The following is a 26384-nucleotide window of genomic DNA, read 5'->3' as shown; positions in this document are numbered from 1 at the left end:
CCACCCAGTGTTCCTCCGAAAGGATGTGCCTTTTTTTCTGAGTCTAGTGGCTGTTGAGTTACTGGCGAGGTACCTTCGCCGAGAACTTGAACTGCTTGCCCCACCTGTGAACTTTTCCGGAACGGGGTCTGGGTAGCGGGTCCGACGCGCTTGACTGCGGTGAGTCGGTGCCCGCCAGCCAGCGTGACAGGAAAGCTGAGATAAGCTCAAAGAACCTACGTTACAAGGCACAGAAGTAAATGTCAAGAGAGGTTAAACATAAAGTGTTATGGGTGTGCAGAGGGGAGAAATCAAATATCTTTTGTGAAGCAAAGATTTCAAGGAAGGGAGGGTATTTGAACCTGGCCTCAGGACAGGTGGGATGTGGACATGCCACGATGGGGGACAAGATTCCAAGAGAAGACAGGGGAGCAGAGTGAACAGGGTGAGCTTGGGCAATGCGGAGTCGGTGTGCCCACGGGACCTTGAGGCTGCATGGTGGAGCCCTGATTGTCCCTTTTGGGACTTTGGATGATCTTCTGCAGGCAAAGGAGAACTAACTCTTTCTGGGCCTGACAGCATCAGAACCATGCACTTTGGAAGAATAATCTGTCAGCACCAAAGAGGAAGGATTGCAGTCCAGAGGAATTGGAGACAGGGAGGCCAGGGCAGAGACCATTAAGGGCCCAGAGGGCTTGTGGGTTTCATATGCCGGTGGCTATGGGAAAGAGGGAGCAACATACACAGCGCATGACTGGGTGGGGTGACTCTCCTCTTCCAGATGAGCTGGTCTCTCCTTGGCCCCAGAATGCACCTTTGGTCACTGCTCCCTGAACCTGTGGTCTGTCTTCCACTGAAAACCCAATTTACCCATCAAGTCCCACCTCCTCCACAAGATTCTCTGAACAGTTTCCTCAGGGAGGTCTCTGCCCCCTACTTCATGTATTCATTCAGCGAGTATGAATACCACCTGTTCTGAATAGGCCTTGCCTTAAGGACAAGGCTGATGTATGGGACACCCTGCAGAAGGCGAGCCCTCGGGGGCGGAGCCTGCCTCGCTAGGGAAGCTGCTTACCTGTGATTGACAGCATCAGCTCTAGAGTCAGATGCTCAGGTGTCAGACCGGGGCCCCACCCCTCACCTGAGTTATAACTTGTAGGAGTGAGCTAACTTCTGTGTGCCTCAGGATCTTTGTCTTTGAAGACAGAGAGCACCAGTCACACGAGACAAAGGATAATAACAGTATCGACTTCACAGAATGATTGTGAACACCAGTCATTCAACAAATACCGAGTATGGAGTATGTGTCAGGCACTGTACCAGGGCCTGGAGATGCTGCAAGGAACAGACTCCTCCCTGCCTTTGTGAAATTTACATTAGAGTCGCGGCAGGGGGAGCCAGTACACACATACACTGAAAAGATTTTTTTTTGTGCTGAACCGTTTGGGCGTTGCCTTATCTCCCAATATTTCAACATGTTTTCTAAGGACACTTGGTCTTCAGTAAGTCATAGAACCATTACCACCGAAACAGTGTGACTCATTTTCCCTCATAGAGCTTTGTGCTTTATGACATCACCATTTATGAAAAATCTGGACCAGTAGTTTTATAAAATGTCCCTTGATTTGGATTGTCTGTTTTCCTTGTAATTAGATTCTGGTTAAAACTTTCTTGGCAGGAATTTCTCGTGGGTGTGTTGTCTCCTCCGTGCACCTCGTCAGGGGCAGATGCAGTCCATTTGTCCCATTATTACAGATGTTACCTTGGATTATTTGGTTAAAGGGAGGTTTACCAGATTTCTCCATTGTAGAGATCCCTTTCCCCTTTGTAAATAGCATGCGATTTATTGATACTTTGACATTGTGTGACTGTTCTCTTCCCCCACGATCTTTCACCGATGTTTTAGCATCCAGTGGCCATACTTCCCCACTGAATATGTACAGAATACTGGATTTTAAAGTTTCTTGGATTAATCTTTTTTTTTCTTCTGGGTGGTTGTGTATCAATTTATATACTCGTATAGTTGCATTTATTTATGTTTCTATTCAATTTTAGGGTCCCCCCCCCGGCTTTAATTTTTAAATGTGTAATATATTAACATGGTTCAAATCAAAACTATGTAAAAAGATATGCTGGGAGCAATCTTATTGCCTCCTCTTCCTTCCCCCCATAAACATATAATTTGTTTCTGTTTTATCTTTCTTGTTTCTATTTGCAGATATGAACAGATACATATGTTTTTTTCTAACTCCCTTTGTTAAACAGCAGGTAACAGACACTGTGTATTCTTTTGTACCTTGTTTTTGCCAATTAACCATATGTCTGGAAAATCATTCCATACCATTTCACAGAGATCATCCTCAGTCCTTTTGTACAGCTGCATAGTACTCCGTGGCATGGAGATAATGACATTTCATTCAGCCACTCTTTGATGGTTAGCATTTTATAAGTGTGGTCAGGGGAGGGTCTCTTTAAAAGGGTGACAGTTGAGTGTAGACTTGAGGAAGGGAGGGAGCAGGCCAGGTGGCTGGTGGGGGAGTAGTATTCTAGGCAGAGGAGACCTCAAAAGCCCTGCGATAGGCTTCTAGCATTTTAGGAACTTCAAGGAGATCATTTTACTGGAAAGTAGTAGGAAAGGAAGTTGTTAAGGTAGTCAGGGCTGGATCCTGAAGACTGGGGGCCCTTTGAAGACCGATTTTGTATTCCCCGTGAAATGGGAAGTTTTGGAAGGTTTTGAACAGGAGTGAAATTATGATGAGTGTTTAAATGCATTATTCTGGCTGCTGTGTGGAGAATAGTTTGGGGTGGGATCGAGGCGGGGTGGGGAGCAGAGGAGAAGCAGGGAGACCAGTTAGGAAGCTGCAGGAACAATGCAGGTGAGAAATGACCTGGATGGAGGTGGGGGAGAAATGGGAGAAACTGGGGTATAGAGCCAGCAGGATTAGGTGCTCGGTTGCATCGGGGTAACGTGGATAGGACCGAGGTAGTGCTGGGCAGGTAGCAAGCACCAAACCAGCAACCGTTGTATTCGTGTGCCCTGTGCAGTCTGCTGCTGTTGACCTTTTATGGATCTGGCCAACTGTCTCCCGCCTCGATTTCAGTTCCTTGTGTGCAGGAACTCGGTCGTACACCACTTCTTTAAAAATTCCCTTCATTGATTTGTTTTCTTCTTTTTGTTTTTAACAACCCAGATTGTTAAGTCTGGACATTGGATGAGGCAGTACTTGTCAAGCGTGTCTCCATTTTAAGTTATTAAGTTACCTTAGACTATTATGGAGCCGTGCTCACAGGTTTTGCTGCAATCAAGTTGGACTAATCCATGTCCAAATAATGGGACGCATTCCTGTCGGAAAACTAGACCCAGTGTGACCATGGGGTGTGAATGGTAATAACTGCCGTGAGTGTAGCACAAGCTCTGTGCCAGATCCTGTCCTTAGCATTTTCGGGTTTTGTTTGCATTTCATTGTCTCACCTTTTTATATTACTTTGTCGAGAGAACAGAGCTTCGGTCGGTTAAGTACCTTAGCCAGGTTCACACAGCAGGTAAGTAGCAGACTGTGTCAGCTCCCAAGCCTACCTGCATTCTTAACCCGAGATTAGATAAGTCACTGAGGATTGGGGGACCCCTAGGTGACCTCTTCTATATGACATGTGTATGTGTCCAGTGTAATTTTCCTGAGGCGTGTGAAATTGTATAGGGTACCACAATCACCAGTCCCATAAGATTGTACTCAATGGCATCATCTAGGATCGGGACGTAGGAAAACCTCCCTTGGGCCATAGAATTCAGAATGCGGGTTTATGTCCGTATTTATTTATTAACATTTTGCCACAGTTATGCTCTATACACCCGCACTTGCCTCCTGAACACTTTTGCATCATCCCAATAGCATAACATTTATGACAATTAACAGTAATCTCGTCTCACCTAACTGCTACCCTTATTCATAATTTTTCCCACTTGTCCCAAGAATGTCTTTTTTTTAAAAAAAAACCCAGGATCTGGTCAAGAGTCTCATGGTACATTTGTTGCTGTTTTGGGTTTAGTTTTGATGGGTGTCTTTCAGATACCGTGGAAGAGACTTAGAACCACTTTTTAAGAACTGCGTCTAGGAATTTGTACGACTGCCCTCTGTCACTCTAACGTCTCTTTAGTAAATATAGGCTGTGCGGGTCGGCATTTGTTTCTCTGTTTCAAAGCAGAAGGTTTGCCTGCATAGACCAGCCCTTATTTGCACGCATTTTCTGGCTTTTGATTTCTTCTCACATCGTTTCTTCTCGAGAGCAGATGGTTATTTTTTTTTTTTTGAAGTTCTCACTTGAGGGCACAGCCCCTTAGATCCTGCAGTCACAAATCGAAACTTCTTTCTCAGTCTCAGGATTGAAAGAGTAACCAGGACCCCACCACTTCCATTTGCTCAGACAAGTTAAGGTTTGAATGTGTGTGTGTAAGAGGGTGAGACGGTCCCCAGAAAAGTGCTGGGAAACATTTCAGCTGGTCCTCTGGGGAGGTGGCTTCCAGTGTGCGGCCACTGGCCTCAAAGGGAAAAGTCTTTCAGTTTTGTTACAGGCCCCTAGCTCCTCTCTTCCAGCCACTTTCCTTTTTCATTCCTTTTCCCTGGGCGCCCTTTGTCTTCCCTTTCTCAGCTGCTGCTGGTACCTATACTGATGAGTTCTTAGCCCGAGGACTCGAGCTCAAAATGAAACCAGTGGAAGCGAGGGAACTTCTTGACCAGAGTCGCTGAAATGAATTCCTGTCTGCTCTCTGCCCCCAGTTGGGAGCCATTAGTTCAAAGGTCTACCCTTTTGTGACCTTCATCTATTCTATCAACCACGAATCCATCTGAGCCAACCAAGTTCTTCTGCGAGGCTTATTCTCAGGAAATGAACCCTAGTGGCCATCACTTTTCATAATGTTCCCAAAATGTCTGTTGAGATGAATGTCTGAATTTCCATCAGGCTCACTGGTCTGTAGTTTCTTGTACGTTTCCCCCATAGAACAGTTAAAAACTAGAAGAAAATGAAGTTCACATACACATTCAGAAAAACAACAGGAAATTCAGATTAATAAGAAACCAATAAGGCTGGGTCGTACAGTAGGTGTAATAGAGTTTCTCGACTGTGAATTGAATCCATGGAAAATAAAAGGGATTACAAAGAAAAATTTTAGTGAAACCATCAATCATGAAATACCTTGAGTCAGACTTTGGAGGATGGATTTTAAAAGACTCACAGAGTCTGAAACAGCTCAGGTAAGAACCGTATTCCCGAAAAGCAAGCTCAGATATACTCTAAGACAAGAACAGTCAAAGGGAAGGGTGGCTTTGAGTACGGTGGTATGTGTGTATCTTGAAAGCCCAGATTAGAGAGGTGCTGTCAAACAGACACGCCGCATGAAACAGGTGAAATTCATTTTAATATTGTAATTTATTTAACCTACTATAGCCACCATATTTTCATTTCAACATGTGATTGATATAAAAAGAAGTTAACAAGAGATTTTACATTTCCATTTTCATACTCAATCTTTCAAGTCTGGCGAGTATGTTTACACCCCCAATCACGTCTCGTTTCAGACTGACCACATTTCACGTGCTTCCAGCCACGTGTGGTTAGTGGAAGCTGACGTGCGCTGCACAGGGGGAATGTCTGGGAAAGGAGGACTTGACAGAACAGGGAATACAAAGGAGCGTCGTTTCACATGACAGACAACAGAGAAGTTCAAATGGAAGTTGATTTAGGGAACCAACAACTGAGTTCTGGTGAGCTCATCCGAGGCAGGCAGTAGCTTGACAGCTGAGAGCACGTGTAAGGCGAGTCCTGGGGAGTTTTTGGGTCTGGAGGACCAGGGACTTTATTACGTGCTGGGAGTTGGGTTACTGCAGTTTCGAATTGACAGAAAGCAGTGGTATTGTACCCGAGGCCAATTGATTTCTGCCATTAGCAATCCTGGAAACAGAGGGTCTGACAGGGACCGGATGAGGGTGGAATCAGCAAGGGAAGACCGAGGCCTGTCACACGGTGACTAGCCGCGCAGCCCCCAGAGCTAGGGCTGCCCATGTCGGGACCCCAGCTTTGTCCTGGGCCAGCCAAGTGACCTCAGGGAGCTTCTGAACTTCTCTGAGCCCCGGTTTCCTCTTCTGGTACCTGTGGGTCCTCACTCTTTGGAATGCCCTTCTCCATATTCCCAGCTCCCTCCCTCACTTTTTGCGGGCCCTTCTCCCATGCCAGTTGTGACCACCTCACTACCACAGCAACCCTCCTCTTAGTCCCCACGCCTCCCCCACACTCGGCTTCATTTGTCTCAGTAGCACTGAACCCCACCCCACATGGAAGATGCTTCCTTTTCCGTTTATTGTGTTTCTGCCTCCACTGCAATGTACCGTTTCCCCGAACGTAAGATCTAGCCAGACGATCAGTTCTAATGCATCTTTTGGAGGTAGGTTATTTATTACATAAGACCGGGTCTTTTATATGATATCACATAAGACCTGGTCTTATAGTAAAATAAGACCAGGTCTTATATTAATTTTTGCTCCAACAGATGCATTAGAGCTGATGGTCTGGCTAGGTCTTATGTTTAGGGAAACACGGTAAACTCCAAGAGGGCAGGATTCTATCTGGTTTACTGCTGTATCCTGACTGCTTATTATAGTGCCCGGGACATAGGATGAGCTAAAGATTTGATGAATGAAAACATGAATAAGACCTACCTCACAGAGCTGAGTTGAGGAGTAAATGGATGGATGTATGGATGGATGGATGGATGGATGGATGGATGATAGATAGAAAGAAAGGAAAGAAGGAAGGAAGGAAGGAAGGAAGGAAGGAAGGAAGGAAGGAAGGAAGGAAGGAAGGAAAGAAGGAAGAAAGGAAGGAAGGAAGAAAGAAAGATAATAGATTTAGCTTATAGAACAAGTGCTTGGCACACTGTAAGCCCCACATATAGCCAGTGTTTGTGCCAGTGCTGTTACATATTATTATTGAGGCCGAGCTGGCCTAGGGCTCATATGGATTGGATTTACTAAGAACTAGGTTAAAGAAATGAGCTGCACTAAACTTCCTTAAGTAAAAAGACTGTGTTCTTTACTATCCACATACCTGGGGAGCACATCTCAACCCCCAAACTGGGATGGGGGGTCTTACTAATTACGAGGATATTTGTGAACTTAATAAGGGATTTTTTGATACGAGTACTGGCCTGGTCACTTTAGGAGAACGGCCGCTCTCCAGTGCTCTAAATGTGTGCACAGATGTGTAGATAGGGATTGTTGCCCAGACTGCAAGCACCCAGGACTCCAAGTGGGTGTCAGCTGACAGTGAGCCGTGATGCAGAGAACTGAAAGGACCGAGGCTGTGGTCACAGGCCACCCTGTCCTTCCTAAGACCCTGCTACCCCCAGGCCGGACTGAGCCTCCCACCAAGTCACCATTACAATGTCAGACATGCAGGGGGAAGTACCAAGCTTTATACATTCGGGTACTGAAACGTTTAGGGGATTTTTTCTTTGCATCAACTGAATTTTTACCTTAACTGCTGATATCTGCAGGGCATGTGAACCCTAAAAATGTTTTAGAGAAAGAAGTATTTTAAAATCACATCGTTCATTTCTAAGAAAAACCTCAAGAAAAGCATTTTCCTCCAAACCCCAGAGGAGTGGTTAGTAAGTGACAGGTTTCCTCTCCTCCAACCTGAGACGGGCTGTTTACTTGGATTGGGGCTGACTTCCCTGAGTGGGTATAGACAGGGGGGAAAAAACGGGTCGGTTTTTTAACTGCGCTTGTCCAAGGGGTCCCAGGCCATTTATTCTTCCCCTCTAATTAAACACCAACCTTTCCCTCTCCTTGCCAAGCCAGGGTTCTTCAACCAGCTTCCACAACAGTTTGGGGGCTTGCTTGCAAAGCTCAGGGTTTGGGGTGACTGTCAAATTTTGCTGGCTATCCTGACAATAAGCCCTGCCTTTTGGACAGCATTTAGGTTGTATTTTAATCAGTTTAGTTAATTCACTGATTCAGGATAATGTCCCTGTTTTAAGGTCAGCTGATCAGCAGCCTTAATTCTATTTGCAGTATTAACATAATTTAATACAATTTATTTTTATCATTTGTCCTGTACCAGACGATATTCACACATTCAAGGACATAGGCCTATTTGGGTGGCCATCCTTCTGTCTCCCACACAAATGTGGAGAGAGAAATTTCAAGAGATGCTGTTAGTAACATAAGAAATAGTAAAACTTTGCCATAGAGGTAACTGTGAAACTTTCTGACTCTCTCAGTATCAACAAGCTCTTCTTAGTCAAGATATTCATTATTGCAGTGTGGAGTTGACCTTGTTCTTGGGGAAAGTGGCCGCTATTCCAGTACTGTGAGGTGAGGACTTGTTGGGGAAGTATTGTCTGTTCATTGTAAGCTGTAGGCACAGTCATTCTGGAAAATTACTTTCACCATCGTTTCCTTGTTCGGTGGGGAGGGTGGGGGCAGATGCTGCAGAGGGCCTTTTCAGGTTAGGAGCTGGAGTAGCTCATCCGTGGCAGTTTTCGAAGGAGAAAACTATGGCAGAAAAAGAGTTGCACAGCCTAGCAGTGTACTCTGTTTCATTTCTGGGATAAGTATACTCGTTTCATGAAGTAAATACTTATTGGCACGGGATGGAAAAGCACAGAATCAATGTCAGGACCTAGGGAGATAACTTGCAAGTTTCATTTTACGTTTCCTTTTTTCCACGAGGTTGATGTCTGAAAATTGTGACGGACACCCTGAGTCGGTCTGAGAGTTCACTGTCGGTTGATTCTCAGGTCTCTGGTATGGCCTCTGTGCAGTGTGGTCCCACAGCTGTACCCTGGGTGACACTCTGGAACATTGCTGGAGGAACTGGTTGGCGGAGATCGAACTCTTCAGTGCACACTGAGGAGGCGCTTTTTAGGAAGTTCTCAGCAAAATACTAAATGCCCTAGAAGAAATGGAAGCAGTGCAAGAGGGCGTACGATCAGCCCATGTCTCCCAATCTAGACCCCTGTTCTGTGGCAACAGTTTCCTGCATGTTCCTTTAGAACTCCGTACTTAAAGTGGACATTGAGTTGAGTTTACTTACTTGAGATTGAGAAGACATTGAGTTGAGATTGCTTTGCCCTGTGTGTGTGTGTGTGTCTGTGTGTGTGTATGTGTGTGTATCTGTATCTATCTATTTGCTCAGGCTTTTCTTCCCCCCTGTATTCTAGTCTCTCTTGTTCCCTTTCTCTTCTCACTCTTACATCTCACACTCCAGTTGCCTTTATATATGAGAAGTGCAAACTTCTGAACCTTCCTTTCAACTTTGTTTCTCACGGTCTTTAATTAATGAATCCTGTCTCATTATTCCTTTGTAGCATCTTTAAAGAAAACACCACCACCATTGCCGCACTGGGGTTTAAATTGGGGTTCTGGTGTAACATCTTGGAGATTTGCATCCGTCACTGTTGTGGTAAATCCAACCTCCTCCAGTTCCTGTGTACGGGAGGTGGCGGTGGGGGTGGGGAGAGGCGCAGGTTCCTGCTCCCTGAGGTCCTCTGCGGCCCTGGCATCCCGTGGTTGGGAACCCCTGAGCTTGGTGCCTCGCCTGGGTTTCAGAGGGGTGTTTGACTCCCACCTAGAACAGTTTGACTTTCTCATTCCAAACATCTGTCCCCGTCCAGTCTAGAAATGGTGACCTCAGAAATCCTGTATCACGTCACTGTCTGTAATCGCCATGTGCCACCTAGCAGGGTTCAAAGTAAGAAACAATAGCGAAGAGCATTCTGGAGTCAGACTGTCTGGGTTCAAATCCAGTGTCGCCGCTTAACTAGCAAGTCACTTAACCTTTGTGTGACTCAGTTTCCTCATCTTGCAAAACAGGGTTCAAAATAACACCTGCCTGATTTTTGTTTGTTCGTTTGTTTTTGAATTTTTGTAAGAGTTGACTTGAGCCAAACGGAGGACATATGCTGGGGAGCAAGATCTCAAATGCTCCCCTAACGTGGTTTTTAAGAGGATTCACTGAATACGTATTTGTAGAGCTCTTCCAACAGTGCCTTCTGGATAGTAAGTGTCAGGTTAAATAAATTAAAAGTAGTAGTCAGTCGAAATCCCAGAAAATGTGCAGAGGAACTTGTGGCTGGTAGTGGGGGTCCCTTTTCAGTAACCCAGTAATATGGTGGCCATGTTTTCTAAACCAAAAATCAGACACTTCATCTGCAAAATATTTGGGTTCTATTCCTGATTGTAAGCCATATAAGAGCTATCAAAAATAGGGTGTAATGATGGTGTTTCGTAAGGATGCTGTGGCAGATTATTTGAAATTGAAGTTGTTTTTAGATGTGTAATCACTCTACATATAGGCATTAGATGCCCTCATGGCTTTTAAAAAGAAAAGATCATTCAAAATGCTTCAAAACAAATAGACCTCCAATAGTTAAAAAAAAAAAAAAATTCTGGCTAGCATGGAATATCTGTTTAGGCAATCACTGATCATTTTTTTTTCCCTCCCTCTCTCTCTGTGCTTTTAAACAGCAAAAACTCACTATGTGCCCAATTCTCACACATCCACGATCACCTATAGTTAAGTGTGTTGGTGGTGGCCAGACTCACTGAAAGAAAAAGGGGAAACCCAAGCACAGGGATTGTAGTCAGTAAGGCTGCAACAACCGGGTGGAGTGCCAAGTGGGTACTAGATTCATCACAGGGAATACTTCTTAAATTATATAAATGTCTAACCACTATGTTGTACACCCGAAACTAATATTCAGTGTCAAAAGAGGGGAAACCCTGTTGAAAACCTACCTCAGGTCAACCATTTTGTAAAGACTCTCAATCTTACTCAACCTTCCAAACAGTCTTTTGTGATCAGCATCATGATTTCGTTTTGTAGCTGACAAAGCCTCACGGGAGAGGATTTTGAGAGGTCACCCTGGGCCTACCGAGCTTGGAAGTCTGGGCCCTTCCCATTCTGTCAGTAACCCAGCATGGTTACTGCCCCGGCTGCCCCTGGCATGGTAAATTCGTATCCCTATGGTCCTTTTCTGACCACTCAGTGTTATTAGTGAAGCAACCAACTCATTGCTGACTGCTTTGCTTTGCTTCTATTAGTTTGCGTATTCATTCATTCATTCATTCATCCATCCGTCCATTCATTCATTCACGGCGTGTGACCTTTGAGAAAGAGCTCGCTCTCCTTTCTCCTCTTCTTAGTTTCCATTGGGACTGATCACACCAGCAACTTCCTTAGAGTTAGTCTTAAAGTACAACAGTCAAGATGAGTAGGAAGGAAATGACAGAGTCACTTACGAGTGTGATGATCCCCAAACCTGCACCTCCTCTTGGGAGTACCCAGTGGCCTACTGGACATTGCCACTCCAGTGTCTTGCAGTGTCTGAAACTAAAAGCATGCTTTTCTAGCTTAAGCCTGGCTCTCGTCCTCAGTGGTCCCTATTTTAGGGAATGACACTACCACTCACCTTGGGGGACACTTTATAATACAGGTAACAAAAAAGTTGTAACATGCCAGGAACTCTTATACTTTGACAACAAGCAATCTAATAGACAAGCAATCTAATAGAAAAAAAAAACAAACAAAAAAGGCTATAAAAAGACAGTTCTCAAAAAAAGGAGATCCCCTGGGGGCTGGCCCGGTGGCTCAGGCAGTTAGAGCTCCATGTTACTAACTCCGAAGGCTGCCGGTTCGATTCCCACATGGGCCAGTGGGCTCTCAACCACAAGGTTGCCGGTTCGATTCCTCGACTCCCGCAAGGGATGGTGGGCATTGTCCCCTGCAACTAGAAATGGCAACTGGACCTGGAGCTGAGCTGCGCCCTCCACAACTAAGACTGAAAGGACAACAACTTGAAGCTGAATGGCACCCTCCACAACTAAGATTGAAAGGACAACAACTTGACGTGGAAAAAAGTCCTGGAAGTACACACTGTTCCCCGATAAAGTCCTGTTCCCCTTCCCCAATAAAATCTTTAATAAAAAAAAAAAAAAAGGAGATCCCAATAACCAACAACCAGAAAGATACTTAAATGTGTAGAAGTCAGGAGAATGCAAATTCAAATAACAATGAAATGTGACTTGATGTCCAGTTGTTAAACATGCAAAAAATGTTACGGAATGCCTGCAGGAGTACAAGAAAAAGGTGACTCAGGCATTACTGATGGAAATGTATATTGCAAGAGTCTTTTTTGTAAGCAGTGTGGCAGCTTCTATTAAAACAAAAAAACGATTTACCCTTTGATTCAGCAGCTTGCAGCTCCACTCCTGGGACACGGCCCCATAGATACGAAACCATAAATACACAAGGACAGGTACATAAAGATAATTATTGCAGTGTTGCTGCAATAGAAAAGACTGGGGACAAAAAGGGTATTCAATGGTGGTGCTCGCTAATTAGTTATGGACCCCTCATACCCTGGAATAATATGCAGTCACTAAAAAGAATGAAGTCAAGTCATGCCAGTTGATTTGGTGGGACTTTTATGAGGTATGATTTTTTGTTTGGTTTGTTTTTGTTTTTTATTTTTTTATTAGTTTCAGGTGTACCAAGCAATGTAATAGTTAGATATTTACGCCCCACACAAAGGGATAATCCCCCTCGCCCATCTCCTACCCCTCTGACATCGTATATGTAGCTGTTACAATTCCACTGACTCTTCCCTATGCTGTACTCCACATCCTGTGACTATATATGTGTTAAATTATAGGTGACATTCAGTGTTATTCAGCTTCAGCTTCAGGTGTACAGTGCAGTGGTCAGGCATCTACACCGTCCGTGAAGAGGTCTCCCTAATAAGACAAGTGCCCATCTGACACCCTATGAAATCTTTACAACATTATGGATTATATTCCCCCCCAAACTGTCTTCCATAGCCCCGTGGCAATGTTGTGGCTACCATTTTGGGCTTTCTAACCCCTCACCCCCCTCCCATCTAGCAACCCTCAGTTTTTCTCTATATCTCAGACTATTTCTGTTTACTTTGCTCATTTATTCTGGTCTTTAGATTCCACGTGTAAGTGAGATCATACGGTATTTGTCTTTCTCTGTCTTTATGAGGTATCATTGATGAGAAAGGCAAGATGTAGAAAAGTGCTCATAAGACCATTTTTGTTAAAGAATGGCAAATTTCATACATATATCTATGCATTATATGTGATATGTTTTTGTCTCCATTTGATGACGTGAGCAGGGAGAAAAATATCGAAGGACGTTTTCTGGGTTGTTGACGTACATTCTACGTCACAATGGTTGTTGGAGGGGTTGGAGGGAAAGATAAGGCATCCACGCAAAACAAACGAACGAACAAAAAACCAGAGGAGAGAATTGTGCAAAACACATATGTGATCATTCTGCATCTGTGTCAAATTCTATGTATGTCTGTAGAATTGGTGTTTAAAGACATGTTTTAAATAGTTAACCTTATTTTGTCCCCTTCTGGTTTAGAAGTCTTTGGTGGCTTTCTCATCATACAGTAACGGGCAGGGTTTCGTTGGTACAGGGCCCTGCGAGGACTGGTTCTGCCTGTATGTCCCCCCACTCACACTTCGTCTCGTGTCCTTGCCCTCTTGCCTCGGGGTCTTTCCTAGAGTCGTTGTCTCTGCACATGGACCTGCCCCACTCCTTTGGCACAGCGCACTGCTACTCCTTCTTCAGAACTCGGGGAGCCTGCCCTAACCCCTCATTGGCTCCCTAAGTCAGTGCTCTTAGTGACCAAAATGACATAGGATAAGGTGTCTGAGTGACACCCTATGCTTGTACTGGATGGCGCCGAACACAGTTGCAATTGTTGGGTGTTGGTCTAATCTGTGTACAAAGTCCAACTTCTCTAACAGAAAGTAAGTTCTAAGAGGGCAGGGAGTGTGCCTGCCTTGTTCTCGGAGGTCCCACACAGAATAGATGCCCAGTGGGTATTTCCAGAAGGCATGCATGCATGAATGAATGAATGAATGAATGGCGGGACCGTGCTGTTGTGAAAGGGGAGCTGAACAAGGAGTCAGAAAATCTGTGTTCTGGTCCCTCCGCTGCCTTAAACTTGCTGAGTGACATTGAGCAGTTGGTACGCCTCTGGGAGTCTGTTCTCACATCTGCAAAATGGGCTTAGCCACATGTCGGCCCATGGATGTGGAGAGGAGTCAAGAGGGGCTCAGGAGTGTGTGAACACACACCTGGCAGGAGTCGGCATTCCGCAACTCGCTCTTCCATTTTTCTTGGGGCCCTGTCACTTCGCCCGTGAAATAAGAAGCTCTTATTTTAATTAAACAAGAGTTTCTTCCAGTTCAGAATTCCTGCGGTTCTTTGCACTGAAGCCTCCCCTTTGTCCACTCTTGCTTCCTGCTACTCCTGACTGCTTCCTGTTTTCAGTCTACAGGGGACATTGCTTCTCCCAGGGAAAGGCAGAAGCCATCCTACGCAGCCAGGGTGCAGCAGCTCATCTCACACCTGTTCTCTTCCACCCCCACCCTACCCACTCATTCATTCACTCACTCATCCATCCATCCATCCACAACACATTTCAAGCCTCCACCGCAGTGTGTGGATAGACTCTCCCCCTCGAATCCTGTTCCTCTCATCTGCCTTCCCACCTGTCGTTGACTGGCAGAGAGAGTGCATTCTCAGCAAAGCAGCAGGAGGATGCTGGTGTATTTTTGAGGGCACTGTCCCTTAATTAAGGGAGATGGCTTCTAAAAATCCTTGCAAATAGACAAATGAGGGATATTTGCTTCATATTTGAAATTACTGGACACAGTTGCCTACAATTGGTCTATTTAACGTTCTTGATTCTTCCCATGCTCTTTCAATTACCCTGATTGCTACGAGGCAAAAACTTCAATCAAGTTTTAATTTATCTTCAATGTCTTTCCCTTAACAGCCGTTCTTCTCTCTTAACAAGCAAGTCAAGTCTGGAGCAGGATGCATTTAAAACCCTTTTGGGGTACCAAGAATACCCCAGTCTTGGTAGTAAGCGTGTCATAACCAGATTGGTGTGGAGGGGGCAGGAGGCTCTGATTTGAAGTCTTAGTTTGAAGCCCCAGGCTGATCTGACGGGAGTCGACCAGAGACGTGAACCGGGGCTCGTGAGCGATGGTTGGGATCAGCTCCAGCTCACCCAGTCCCCGAGTCCTTAGTCATTGTACCTGGACTTGCTTCCTGTCATTGTTTCTGATCTCGATGGCCCCATGTCAGCCAAGAGAGAGGCCTGGCAGTCACCATTAACTCCTCCCTCTCCCGGGACCCCACAGCTGTCACTAAATCCTGTGATTGCTCTCTCAAACTGGTCTTGAGTCTGTCCACTCGTCCGTCCCCACCGCCAACACTTGGCTGGTCTGTCCGGTCTGCCACTCTCTTGCTACAATACTGCCTCTGTTCTGCTTTTTCTGCCTCCACACTTGTGCCTGTCAACCGCTGTCCATTCTGCAGACTTATGTCATGCTGCTCTTTTGTTTGAAACCTTTCTGTGTCTGTCCCTTGCCCTTAGGGTAAGTTCCAAACCCTGGGCATATCTTACCCAACATCCCCCAACCCCCCCCCACTCAAATACACTGTGATCTGGCCCCTCCCGGCCCCTGCAGCCTCTTTCCCTACCCGTCACCCCCTCGCTCTCTGCATTCCAGCCATTTGGAACTGCTTGTATTTCCTCAAACCCACCAAACTCCATCTTGACTCAGGGTCTGCCCCTTGGAGGTGCTGCCCCCTCCATCTGTATAATCACCTCTCCTCCCCCTCCTTACGCAGCCCTCAGCTGGCTGACTCCTGTCATCCTACAGGCTTTGTCACCTGGGGTCACTTTCAGCATGACTTCCTGGGGAAGGCCCTTGCCTTGGTTCTCCTTGCCTGCTCAGGGTCTTCTCCACAGAGCGAAGCTCCTTGGAGGCCTGTGGGAGCGTTAGCTCTCTTGTTTGCTGCCAGTATTTCTGGCGTCACCCATGGTACCTGGCATATATTGGTACCCCATATATATTACATCCACTTGGATTTACATGGGTCCCAATTCCCCATTCAAGAGTCAACTCCCCGTGGTCAAGCATCTTCTACTTCCTGTACTTTCTCACAGTAGTTTATCAGCGTAGCAAAAAAAGTAGCTGATGAATAATTTTTACCAGTTAAAAAACATTTCACTTTTTTTCTCCCCCAAAGAACATCTTGAAAGGTAGTTTTCTATTTTCAACAAAGTTATGTTATTTCCCCTAAGCAATTTTTTTTTTCCCTCCTAGATTTCATCAGCTGTGATACCCCACCGACATACGGAGTTGTGAGTGAGAATGTCACTTTATCTCCATCAAACCCTAAATCCTTTACAGACGTTTTATGGAAAAAAGGAAAGGATAAAGTCGTAGAGTGGGACAAAGCGTTTGGTACCAGAGTTTTCCCACATTTTACACGTAGGGTTGTCTTAGACACTACCTCCGGAAACCTCACCATCTTCAATTTGACGTCATCGGATGAAGATACGTATGAAGTTGAATTCGAAACCGACAGGGAGACGTTTGTCCTGAAAATCCTTGGTGAGTATTTCATATATTGGTTTGTTTCAAATGGCAAATTTCCAACTCTTTAAGGAGACTAGTACAGGTTAGTGGGTTATGAGGATGAGAAACAAAATCATTCATTATCGCGTTGTCAGGATTTTCCTGTCTTTCTGGTACACACTTAAAATTCCCCTGTCATCCATCGTCTGGGTGAGGAGAGGTTGTGACTGAGTTGGGGAAAACAGCACCAGTTCGGCGGAGCCACTGCCAGCAGTATCACCTTGTCTTGCTAGAATGTTCTGGAAAAGGATGTCGTGAACCAGCAATGAACTCAGAACTGGTTTGAGTTCCATTGATAGATGATGGTGCACTACAAATTAGACTTCCTGTTTCCTCTTGGAGCCCACCCAGAAGGTGGATTTGTTGTTTTTTTTCTCTCCTATATCACTCTAGAACTGGAGATAGAATACAGGTTCCTCCATGTTTCTTGTTGATGTTTCTACTTTTTTCTTCCCTCATCTCTAAAGCCCCTTCCTTGTTGCAGTCATTTGTAGGCACATAGATACTCCCCAGTGTTTGTTTGTTTTCAGTTTTATTGAGAAATAATGGACATATATCACCGTGTACGTATAAAATGGCCAGCATGATGGTTTGACGTACATGTATTGTGAAATGATTACCGCAGTAGGTTCAACGAACACCCATCTTCCCACAGAGATCCAATAAAAAGAAAAGAAAGAGGAAAAGAAAAAAAAAAGGATAAAAAAAATTCCTTCTTGTTACTAGAGCTCTTAGGATTTACTCTCTTAACAACTTGCCTGTATATTCTACCACCGCGTTAGCTGTAGTCACCATGCTGAATATGACATCCCTAGCACTTATTTATCTTACAACTGGACGTTTGTACCTCTTGACCACCTCCATCCAATTCTCCCTCCCCTCCCCTTCCCCTCTGATCTTTTCTTTTTCTATGAGTTTGATGGTATTTTTTTTTTTGATTCCACAAGTGAGATCATACAGTATAGTATTTGTCTTTCTCTGACTTTTTCCACTTAACATGTAATGCCTTCAAGGTCCATCCAGGTTGTCCCACATGGTAGGATTTCCTCATTCTTTATGGCTGAATATTATTCCGTTGTATGTATATATGGCAAATTTTTTATCCATTCCTCCATCGATGGACACTTAGGTTGTTTCCATGCCTTGGCTGTTGTACATAACACTTCAATGACCATCACCCCATTGTTTCTCAATGCTTTTAGTGCCTGGTTCATTTTCACTGTTCCTGATGTTCCTGCTGTCCTAATTCTTGGTGGTTGTAATATTTAAGTAAAAGTTCTTTCTCGTATCCTGACTTCTCAGTCCTTGTTCTCCTGTCCTGTAACGGGCTTGTCTTCCACTCTACCTTACCTCTCCCCATGGATATAACCTAGAACTTGTCCTTACCAGTGATTCTGATTCCCTCCATTGTCTCAGTGTCAGGCATCCCTCCTCCTCTACTTGAAGCTCACTTCCTCTGCTATGCTGACTGACAGTCCTTTAGCCACCCGATGTCCGTCCTGCCTTCCTTAGGTAGCCCAAGTGCCATGGTCATTCGCTGGGCTCACTCTGGAAGATGCAGTAGCTTCCTTGCTCCTTTTTTTTTTTAAGATTTTATTGGGGAAGGGGAACAGGACTTTATTATTGGGGAACAGTGTATACTTCCATGACTTTTGCCAAGTCAAGTTGTCCTTTCAATCTTAGTTGTGGAGGGCACAGCTCAGCTCCAGGTCCAGTTGCCATTGTTACTTGCAGGGGGTGCAGCCCACCATCCCTTGCGGGAGTCGAACCGGCTACCTTGTGGTCGAGAGGACGCGCTCCAACCAACTGAGCCATCCGGGAGCTCAGCGGCAGCTCAGCTCAAGGTGCCGTGTTCAATCTTAGTTGCAGGGGGCAGAGTCCACCATCACTTGCGCGACTCAAGGAGTCGAACTGGCAACCTTGTGGTTGAGAGCCCACTGGCCCTCACGTTAGGAGCATAGCGCTCCAACTGCCTGAGCCACCAGGCCAGCCCCCTCCTTGCTCCTTTTTTGACGGGTCATACTCACCTTGTTAGTCCAACCAGGTTCAATCCATCGTTCTCCCTGTTTTGTGCTCACACACCTGCAGCTGCAGAAAAGCACGTCACCCCGCGGAGTCCCACACTTTACATTTCTGATCACTTACCTCAACTAAATCCAATTTGTCTAGTGTCCTCACTCACCCACTCTCCTAGCACATAGCTGTCCTCAAACCTTGAACACCTCCTTCTCCAGACCCACTCCTCAGTGGACGGCTTTGTTTATTGTTTCCCTGAGGAAAAGAAGGAATCAGAAGGGACCTTCTGCAGCTTTCACCATCAGCCTACCTGCCTACCTGTACCTGAACCTGTGTACCCTGTTCTCTCCCATTCCCTTTTGGAGGTTCCCATTCTGAACTTCCACAGTTCTCACCTGGGGCCAAAGGCCCCCACCTCTACCCACTGCTCTCAGATATGACTATAGTAATTGTCCCTTCCAGCTGATTTCCCCCGTGAGCTGGTGGCTTATTGCCATCGGCATGCAAATATGCAATTATTCATACCACGGCCCCTCTACCCCTCCAGCTACCACCCACGTTCTGTCTTCAGTTTCCAGAAAAATCTCCTCGAAGAAGTTGTCCATATTCACTCTTTGTAAACTCTCTTCTCCTGTTCACTTTTAACCTGCTCCAGGCAGGCTTTCCTCCTCACTGCTGTACCACCACTCCTCTTCTCATCCTCATCAGTAAATCCAGTGGTCCATTCTCTGCCCACACCTCTCTCCACCACGAGCAGCCTTTGTCACAGCAGATCACTCCCTCCTCTTTGAGACACTCACCTGGCACCCATGACAGCATCCTATTCTCATTTCCTTTTAAGCCACTCACTGTTTCTTCTCAGGTTCCTTCGCTGGTTCCCTTGTCTGCCCAACCTCTTGACGTTGGGCCTCTGCCCTTCTCTGCTGGCCTGCATTCACACCCAGGTGGATGAGCTCATCCCCTGTCAGGGCTTAAATTTTATCTCGGTGCTGATTGAGATTTGGAGCTCCAGCCCACACCCCTCCTGACCTCGCTGTATGCGTATCTGACGGCCTTCTCTCTAGCTCCACTCAGAGATCTAACTGGCTTCTCTAATATCACATGTCCAAAAGTGAGTTCATTGTCACGTGGGGTGGCCTGCAGGGCCTCTGCTCCCACTCCCCACATAAGAACGCAGGACATGATGAGGCCAAAAAGGAACACCCACGGAGCCATAGATAGGGGAGTCCTACCACTATAGTCTCGCTGGCGGCTGGGTTGGAGACACAGGAGGCAGGAGCCACACGATCCGCAACCCGCCGTGCTAACTGCAATCCGCGCTTGCTAGCTCAGTCACCGTCTTCTTGCTGGTCCCCATTTGCTGCTAGCGTAGCCACGGCAGTTATATTAGTGGCCAATGGCTCACTGGTTACAGCTGACGGCCAACTAGCCACAGCTGATGGCCATCCAATCACAGTTGATGGCCATTTACTACCTGAGTGAGCACCTTTCTATGTGAGGCCGAGAGCCTGGAAACTGCACCTCTGGGTCTGTCCGTACAATGATCTTTCCCTTAAAACCTGTTCCTCCCCAAGTCTTTCCCCTCTTGGTTAATGGCAGCTCCATCCTTTCAGTATCTCAGGCAAAAGCCTCTGGACACCTCTCTTCCTGTTGAACACCTTGTTTGCTCCACCAGGAAATTTTGGTTCTACCTTCAAAATATAACCAGAATCTGACCGCCTCTCACCACTTCCTCTGTTGCTGATCCGGCTTCCTTTATTCACATGCAGAGAATTGCAACAGCTTCCTAGTTGGTCTCCCAGCTTCCACCCTCGTCCCCTACCGTTTATTTTTAAACACAGCAGCCAGAGTGATCTTCTGAAAACAGAAGTCAGATCACCTCACTCCTCTGTTTAGCCCTTTCTAGCGGCCCCATCTCACCCAGAGTTACAGCTAACATCTTTACAGTGACCTGCCAGGCTGTACGAGATCTGGCCCCCGTGACCTCCCCTGGCTCTTCTTTGACCTTGAGTCAAACGCTTGCCTTTCCTGTGATGCCTCGTAATTTCAAAGCTGAATCTGTGCCCACCTTTCCCCTCTGCTGGGCCACAGATACCCTTGTTTTATCCCAGAAGTGGGTGTAGTCCTAGACCTACTTCCTCCATCCAAAGGGTATTTTAGGAACTGCAGGCAAAGTGTGGAAGATGGTTTCCAGATGAAGAAGAGACAGAAAGTCCAATATAGCAGTTTAAGTCTGCGCTCCCCAAGTTCGGTTTCAGGTAGTCCCAGTGGAACAGATGTGGTGACTGGCTGGTGGGCAGCTCTCACCAGTTCACCTACCTGTTCCCCGGAGACATGGGAGGAAGTGAGAATTTCTCTCTTGTTCACCATGGTCGCTCAGAAAGGACTTGAATAGGTAATGGCACTCAATGGATATTTGTTTTATCAACGAAAGCAATTGAACTGGGGTGAATGGGAGGCCAGTGGCACAACTGACAGAAATGGGGGCTCTCGGACTCGGTGGCTGGTTTATCTGGAAGGTGATGAACTCCATTTAGATGAACAAATCTTGTTACGGTGTCCAGGCATCCTATGAGAAGAACCGACAGATTTTTCTAATAGAAGAACCATCTTCCAATAGAAGCACCATCCTATGAGAAGAGCCTTTGAAGAAGCAGAATCTTTAAAACTTGGAAGTTGGGGATCTGGCAGTTTATAGGGCAAGCAAACAAAAAGGTTGATTGAGAATTTAGATAAGACTCAAATGCATTTTTAAGAGCCCTTTTATAAAGTGTGTACAACGAATTCAAACCATTTGACTACACTTCTCTTTTTAAAACTTGATGAAATGCTGAAAATTTTTACTTTCTAAAAATCCCACGGTCACTCAACAGAGGTGCATGATTTTGGTCGTCAGACCAACGAGCTAGCCCTTCGGAAGCTGAGTGAACATCTGCAGAGGAACAAAGTACAGGGACCCGAGCTTCTGTAGGAGGCAGTGATATTGGCAGCATTACATGTGAGACTTCAAGTTCTGGTTCGGGAATCAGGATTTTAGCCTGTGGCAGTGGGCGCCATTGTATCCAAGACGGGAGCAGGGCAGTGACTGGATGAAATATATTTTTGGAAGATTAATCCGCTGGTAGGTATTCGTGGTGCATTCGAGAGGGGTGACACCAGGTTAGACGCCACTGTGATCATTCAGGTAGACAGGTGTTGGTAGTAGACGTTTGGAAAGGAAACAAGCCGAAGATAATCCAAGAAAGAGTCAACAATATTTAAATTTTGTTATACAAAGACCTAAGATGACTCAAGGTTTCATATCTGAATGAGAAAGTGTTTGGTCATACTTTTTTTTAAGAAATGAGGAAGCCATAGTTTTTGAAGTTTAGACTTCAGTGGCTTGGTATTCTTCCGGAGACACCAGGTTAACTAACGGAAGACTTTCAGAAAGCAAATTTTAGAAGGAGGGGGTTTCCTGGCACCTCCTAAATGCAGGGCATCGACTTCCTTCTGTGTGTGAGCTGGCTTGCTTTCTTCTCTCAAAATCCCCTTAAAATTTCCACCAGCAGTGTTTATTAGTTCTTTCGTATCCTCTGCCAACCTTTATGGCACTGACAATGTTCACATGTAAGTACCAGTAACTGCTCTATCCTTTAATGGCCTGGATCAGTGTATGCCTTTTTATTAACACTAATGTACATATACAAATGCCATCCGATACGTATAAGAAATTCTCATTTCTTACAGAGGGTGAGCTGAATGAACTAACTATAAACCAACTCATTATCTTATCTTAGGGATGAAGTTGGCACATTTCTTGCCTGGTTAATGCTGTGTAAGGTACCAATGTAACTAATATTTGTTAGCTATAGCTGTGGTAAGGCCCAAGAGCAGTGAGAGAAGAAGAAAGAGTATAGGCAGAAAGATCTGAGGTGTAGAAACGCTGACCCAGACGCTGCAGAAAGGTTTGCTTACTTGTGGTTGAGCTAGATAGGCCATGATGGTGTAATGCAACCAGGAGACAGAGTTAAGTAGGTTCTAACAACAAAGAAGATAATAGCACTTCCACAAGTTTCCTCTCACAGCATTTTCATATTCCACTTGAGCTTGACAATGACCTGATAAAGTTTTATATTCCCTTTTACCGATGAAAATGACACACACTTAGCAATGGGTTTCTGCATTTGTAGAACAAGAGCCCGGCTAGATGATGTCTTAAGTCTTCGAGCTCCTACAAGAGATGTATTCCAGGGTCACACACCAAGCGAGGGCTAATGTTCCTACCTCCCAACTCCTGGTCCGTGACTCTTCTGCTCGTATCACATGCCCTCCTGGGGAAGCTCCCCTTGCTAGCTTTATGCTCCATTACAGCTAGCATTTGTTAAGCACTTATCCTGTGCCAAGGCACTATAATATAATCCTTGTATGAATTATTATCTGCATCCAATCATTTCATCCTCATCGCAGTCATGCAGGGTAGATACTATTTGCTGTCTTATTGTACAGGGCAGGAAACGTAGGCACAGGAAGTTAAGTAACTTGCCCGAGGTCAAGTGGCTTTTAGTAAGAGAGCTGGGATGTGAACCCGGGCAGTCAGGGCCCTGAATCCAAGCTCTTAGCCATTCCTTTTTGGAGGTGAGCTATTGAAGAAGTGACATTTTATAGAGTGGAGAGAGTAACTTGAAGACTGCCTCTGAATTCATCCATCCATCCAACATCTGCCTTTCTTATTGAGGTGCCAGGATGTGGCTTGTATTAATGTCAGGTGCTGTGGTTGAAAGGGAAATAATAATACCCAGTCTTTACCCTCCAAGTTGCACAGTCTGGCGGGGAGCTCACGATGCACCTCTGTTCAGTTTAGAAAGTTTTTGATGAAAGACTAGACATTGGCCGACCTAGATCAATAAACTAGAATCTGTAACAGACCACGGAGCACATCAGAATCCCTTGGGATGGTGGGGCTCAGGAATCTGTATTTTAACACACGCCTCAGGCCATTCTTATGCACTCTGATATTTGAACCATGGCTTCTACAGAACATGTCTTAGAAAACAGGAAACTTGCTTTCTGCCGCTGAGATATGCCCCGCCCTGCTGCAGAGTCAGGCCTGAGAACACGCAGTACCTAAGGCAGTCATGTCCCTTTCTCAGCTGTTCTGGAGATACGTGGGGCTGCTTGGGTGTGCCTTGGGGGCTGCTGTGGGGTGGTGCTGGGCGGGATGGACCTGAGGAGGCTGAGGGGGGAGACCTCTGGGCTCCCTGGAACAAGTCCTCATCCTTTTTTTTTTTTAATATTAGTTTCAGATGTAAAAAACAATGTAATAGTTAGACATTTATCATTTATACTCCCCCTCCCCCTATCTACTACCCCTCTGACATCACATAAAACCGTTACATTTTCACTGCCTCTATTCCTAATGCTGTACTTCACTTTCCACTTCTTGTAAATACATATACATATACACACATATATACCTATACACACATATACATATATATGTACATATATGTATATAAAATTTTAGTTGACATTCATTATTGTTCAGCTTCAGGTGTACGGTGCAGTGATCAGGCATCTATACCATCCCCGAAGTCGTCTCCCTAGTAGACAAGTGTCCATCGGATACCCTACAAAATCTTTACAACAGTATTGATTATATTCCCCAAACTGACTTTCGTATCCCCATGGCCTTCTTGTGGTTACCGACTGTTTTCTAAACCCCTCACCTTCCCCCTTATGCCCACCCCCCTCCCATCTAGCAACCCTCAGTTTTTCCTCTATGTCTCTGAGACTGTTTCTGATTACTTCATTCATTTATTCTTTTCTTTAGACTCCACATTTAAGTGAGATCTTATGGTATTTGTCTTTCTCTGTCTGACTTATTTCACTTAATATAATGTTCTCTAGGTCCATCCATATCGTTGCAAATGGTGAGATTTCCTTCTTCTTTATGGCTGTGTAATACTCCATTGTATAAATGTACCACAGTTTCTTAATCCAGTCATCTACCTATGGGCATTTCGGTTGTTTCCGTGTCTTGGCTATTGTGTATAGTGCTGCAATAAACATAAGAGTGCATAAAGTTTTTCAAATTAGTGTTTTGGATTTCTCTGGATACATATCTAAGAGTGGAATTGCTGGATCATAAGGTGGTTCCATTTTCAGATACCTTCATACTGTTTTCCATAGTGGCTGCACTAATCTGCAATCCCACCAGCAGTGCACAAGCGTTCCCTTTTCTCCACATCCGCGCCAGCACTTGTTGTTTGTTGATTTATTGATGATAGCCATTTTGACTGGGGTGAGGTGGTGTCTCATTGTGGTTTTTATTTGCATTTCTCTGATGATTAGTGACGTTGAGCATTTTTTCATATGTCTGTTTGCCATCTGTATGTTGTCTTTAGAAAAATGTCTCTTCATGTCCTCTGCCCTTTTTTTAATTGGGTTGTTTGTTTTTCTGGAGTTGAGTTGGATGAGTTATACATTTTGAATATTAACCCCTTATCAGATATATCATTGACAAATATCTTCTCCCATTCAGTAGGATCTCTTTTTGTTTTATTGATGATTTTCTGTGCTGTGAAAAAACTTTTTAGTTTGATGTAATCCCATTTGTTTATTTTTTCTCTTATTTTCCTTGCCCGAAGGAATATATCAGTAAAAATATTACTTCAGGTAATGTCTGTAAACTTTTTTCCTCTATTTTCTTCCATGAGTTTTATGGTTTCAGATCTTACATTTAAGTCTTTAATCCATTTTGAATTTATTCTTGTATATGGTGTAAGGAGGTGGTCCAGCTTCATTTTTTTGCATGTGTCTGTCCCGGTTTTCCAGCACCATTTATTGAATAGACTGTCTTTATCCCCCCGTAAGTTCTTGCTTCCATTGTCATAGATTAAATGACCAGATAGGCATGGATTTATTTCTGGGCTCTCTATTCTGTTCCATTGATCTACGTGTCTGTTTTTATGCCAGTACCATGTTGTTTTGATTACTGTAGCCTTGTACTATGATTTGATGTCAGGTATCATGATACCTCCTACTTTGTTCTTATTTCTCAAGATTGCCGAGGCTATCCGGGGTCTTTTATGGTTCCATATAAATTTTAGGATTATGTGTTCTATTTCTGTGAAAAATGTCCTTGGTAATTTGATAGGAATTGCGTTGAATCTGTATATTGCCTTAGGCAGTATGGACATTTTAACTATATTAACTCTTCCTATCCATGAGCATGGTATGTGTTTCCATCTTTTTGTATCTTCTTTAATTTCTCCTTTCAGTGTCTTATAATTTTCTGAGTACAGGTCTTGTATTTCTTTGGTTAAATTTATTCCTAGGTATTTTATAGCCTCTGAAGCAATTGTAAATGGGACTGTTTTCTTAATTGCTCCTTCTGATATTTTATTATTGGTATATACAAATGCAACTGATCTGAACATTAATTTTGTATCCTGCTACTTTACTAAATTCATTTATCAATTGTAATAGTTTTTTGGTGGAGTCTTTGGGGTTCTTTCTGTATAGTATCATGTTATCTGCATATAATGACAATTTTACTTCCTCCTTAGCAATTTGGATGCCTTTTATTTCTTTTTCTTGTCTGATTGCTGTGGCTAGAACTTCCAGAAGTATGTTGAATAGAAGTGGAGAAAGTGGGCAACCTTGCCTTGTTCTTAATCTTCAGGGGAATGGTTTCAGCTTTTCCCCATTGGCAAGTCCTCATCCTTTTGAAGGATATCCGTCTGCTGCTTAAGATTAAAGTTGGAGAAAGGTTTTCCAGTGCTTAATAAAATATTAAAAGTTCTTTTAGCTAAAGAAAAACTGTAAAGCAGCATATAACCAGTTATGTGAATTAGATTAAACCTGAAAACTGAG

At 44.6% G+C, this 26384-nt stretch overlaps 1 protein-coding gene across 1 annotated transcript in view; it reads left to right on the top strand.

Moving 5' to 3' along the window:
- CD58 (CD58 molecule) overlaps positions 1-26384 on the top strand; it is a 41972-nt gene that overhangs the window by 486 nt on the left and 15102 nt on the right. The window contains exon 2 of the mRNA XM_033093422.1: positions 16197-16487. Coding sequence (XP_032949313.1) covers positions 16197-16487 — 291 coding nt within the window. The remainder of the gene's footprint in view (positions 1-16196; positions 16488-26384) is intronic.

This window comes from Rhinolophus ferrumequinum, chromosome 22 (assembly GCF_004115265.2).
Source record: "Rhinolophus ferrumequinum isolate MPI-CBG mRhiFer1 chromosome 22, mRhiFer1_v1.p, whole genome shotgun sequence".
Classification (NCBI taxonomy): Eukaryota; Metazoa; Chordata; class Mammalia; order Chiroptera; family Rhinolophidae; genus Rhinolophus; species Rhinolophus ferrumequinum.
Note: the sequence above shows the minus strand (reverse complement) of the source record. Positions and strands in the feature narration are given on the sequence as shown.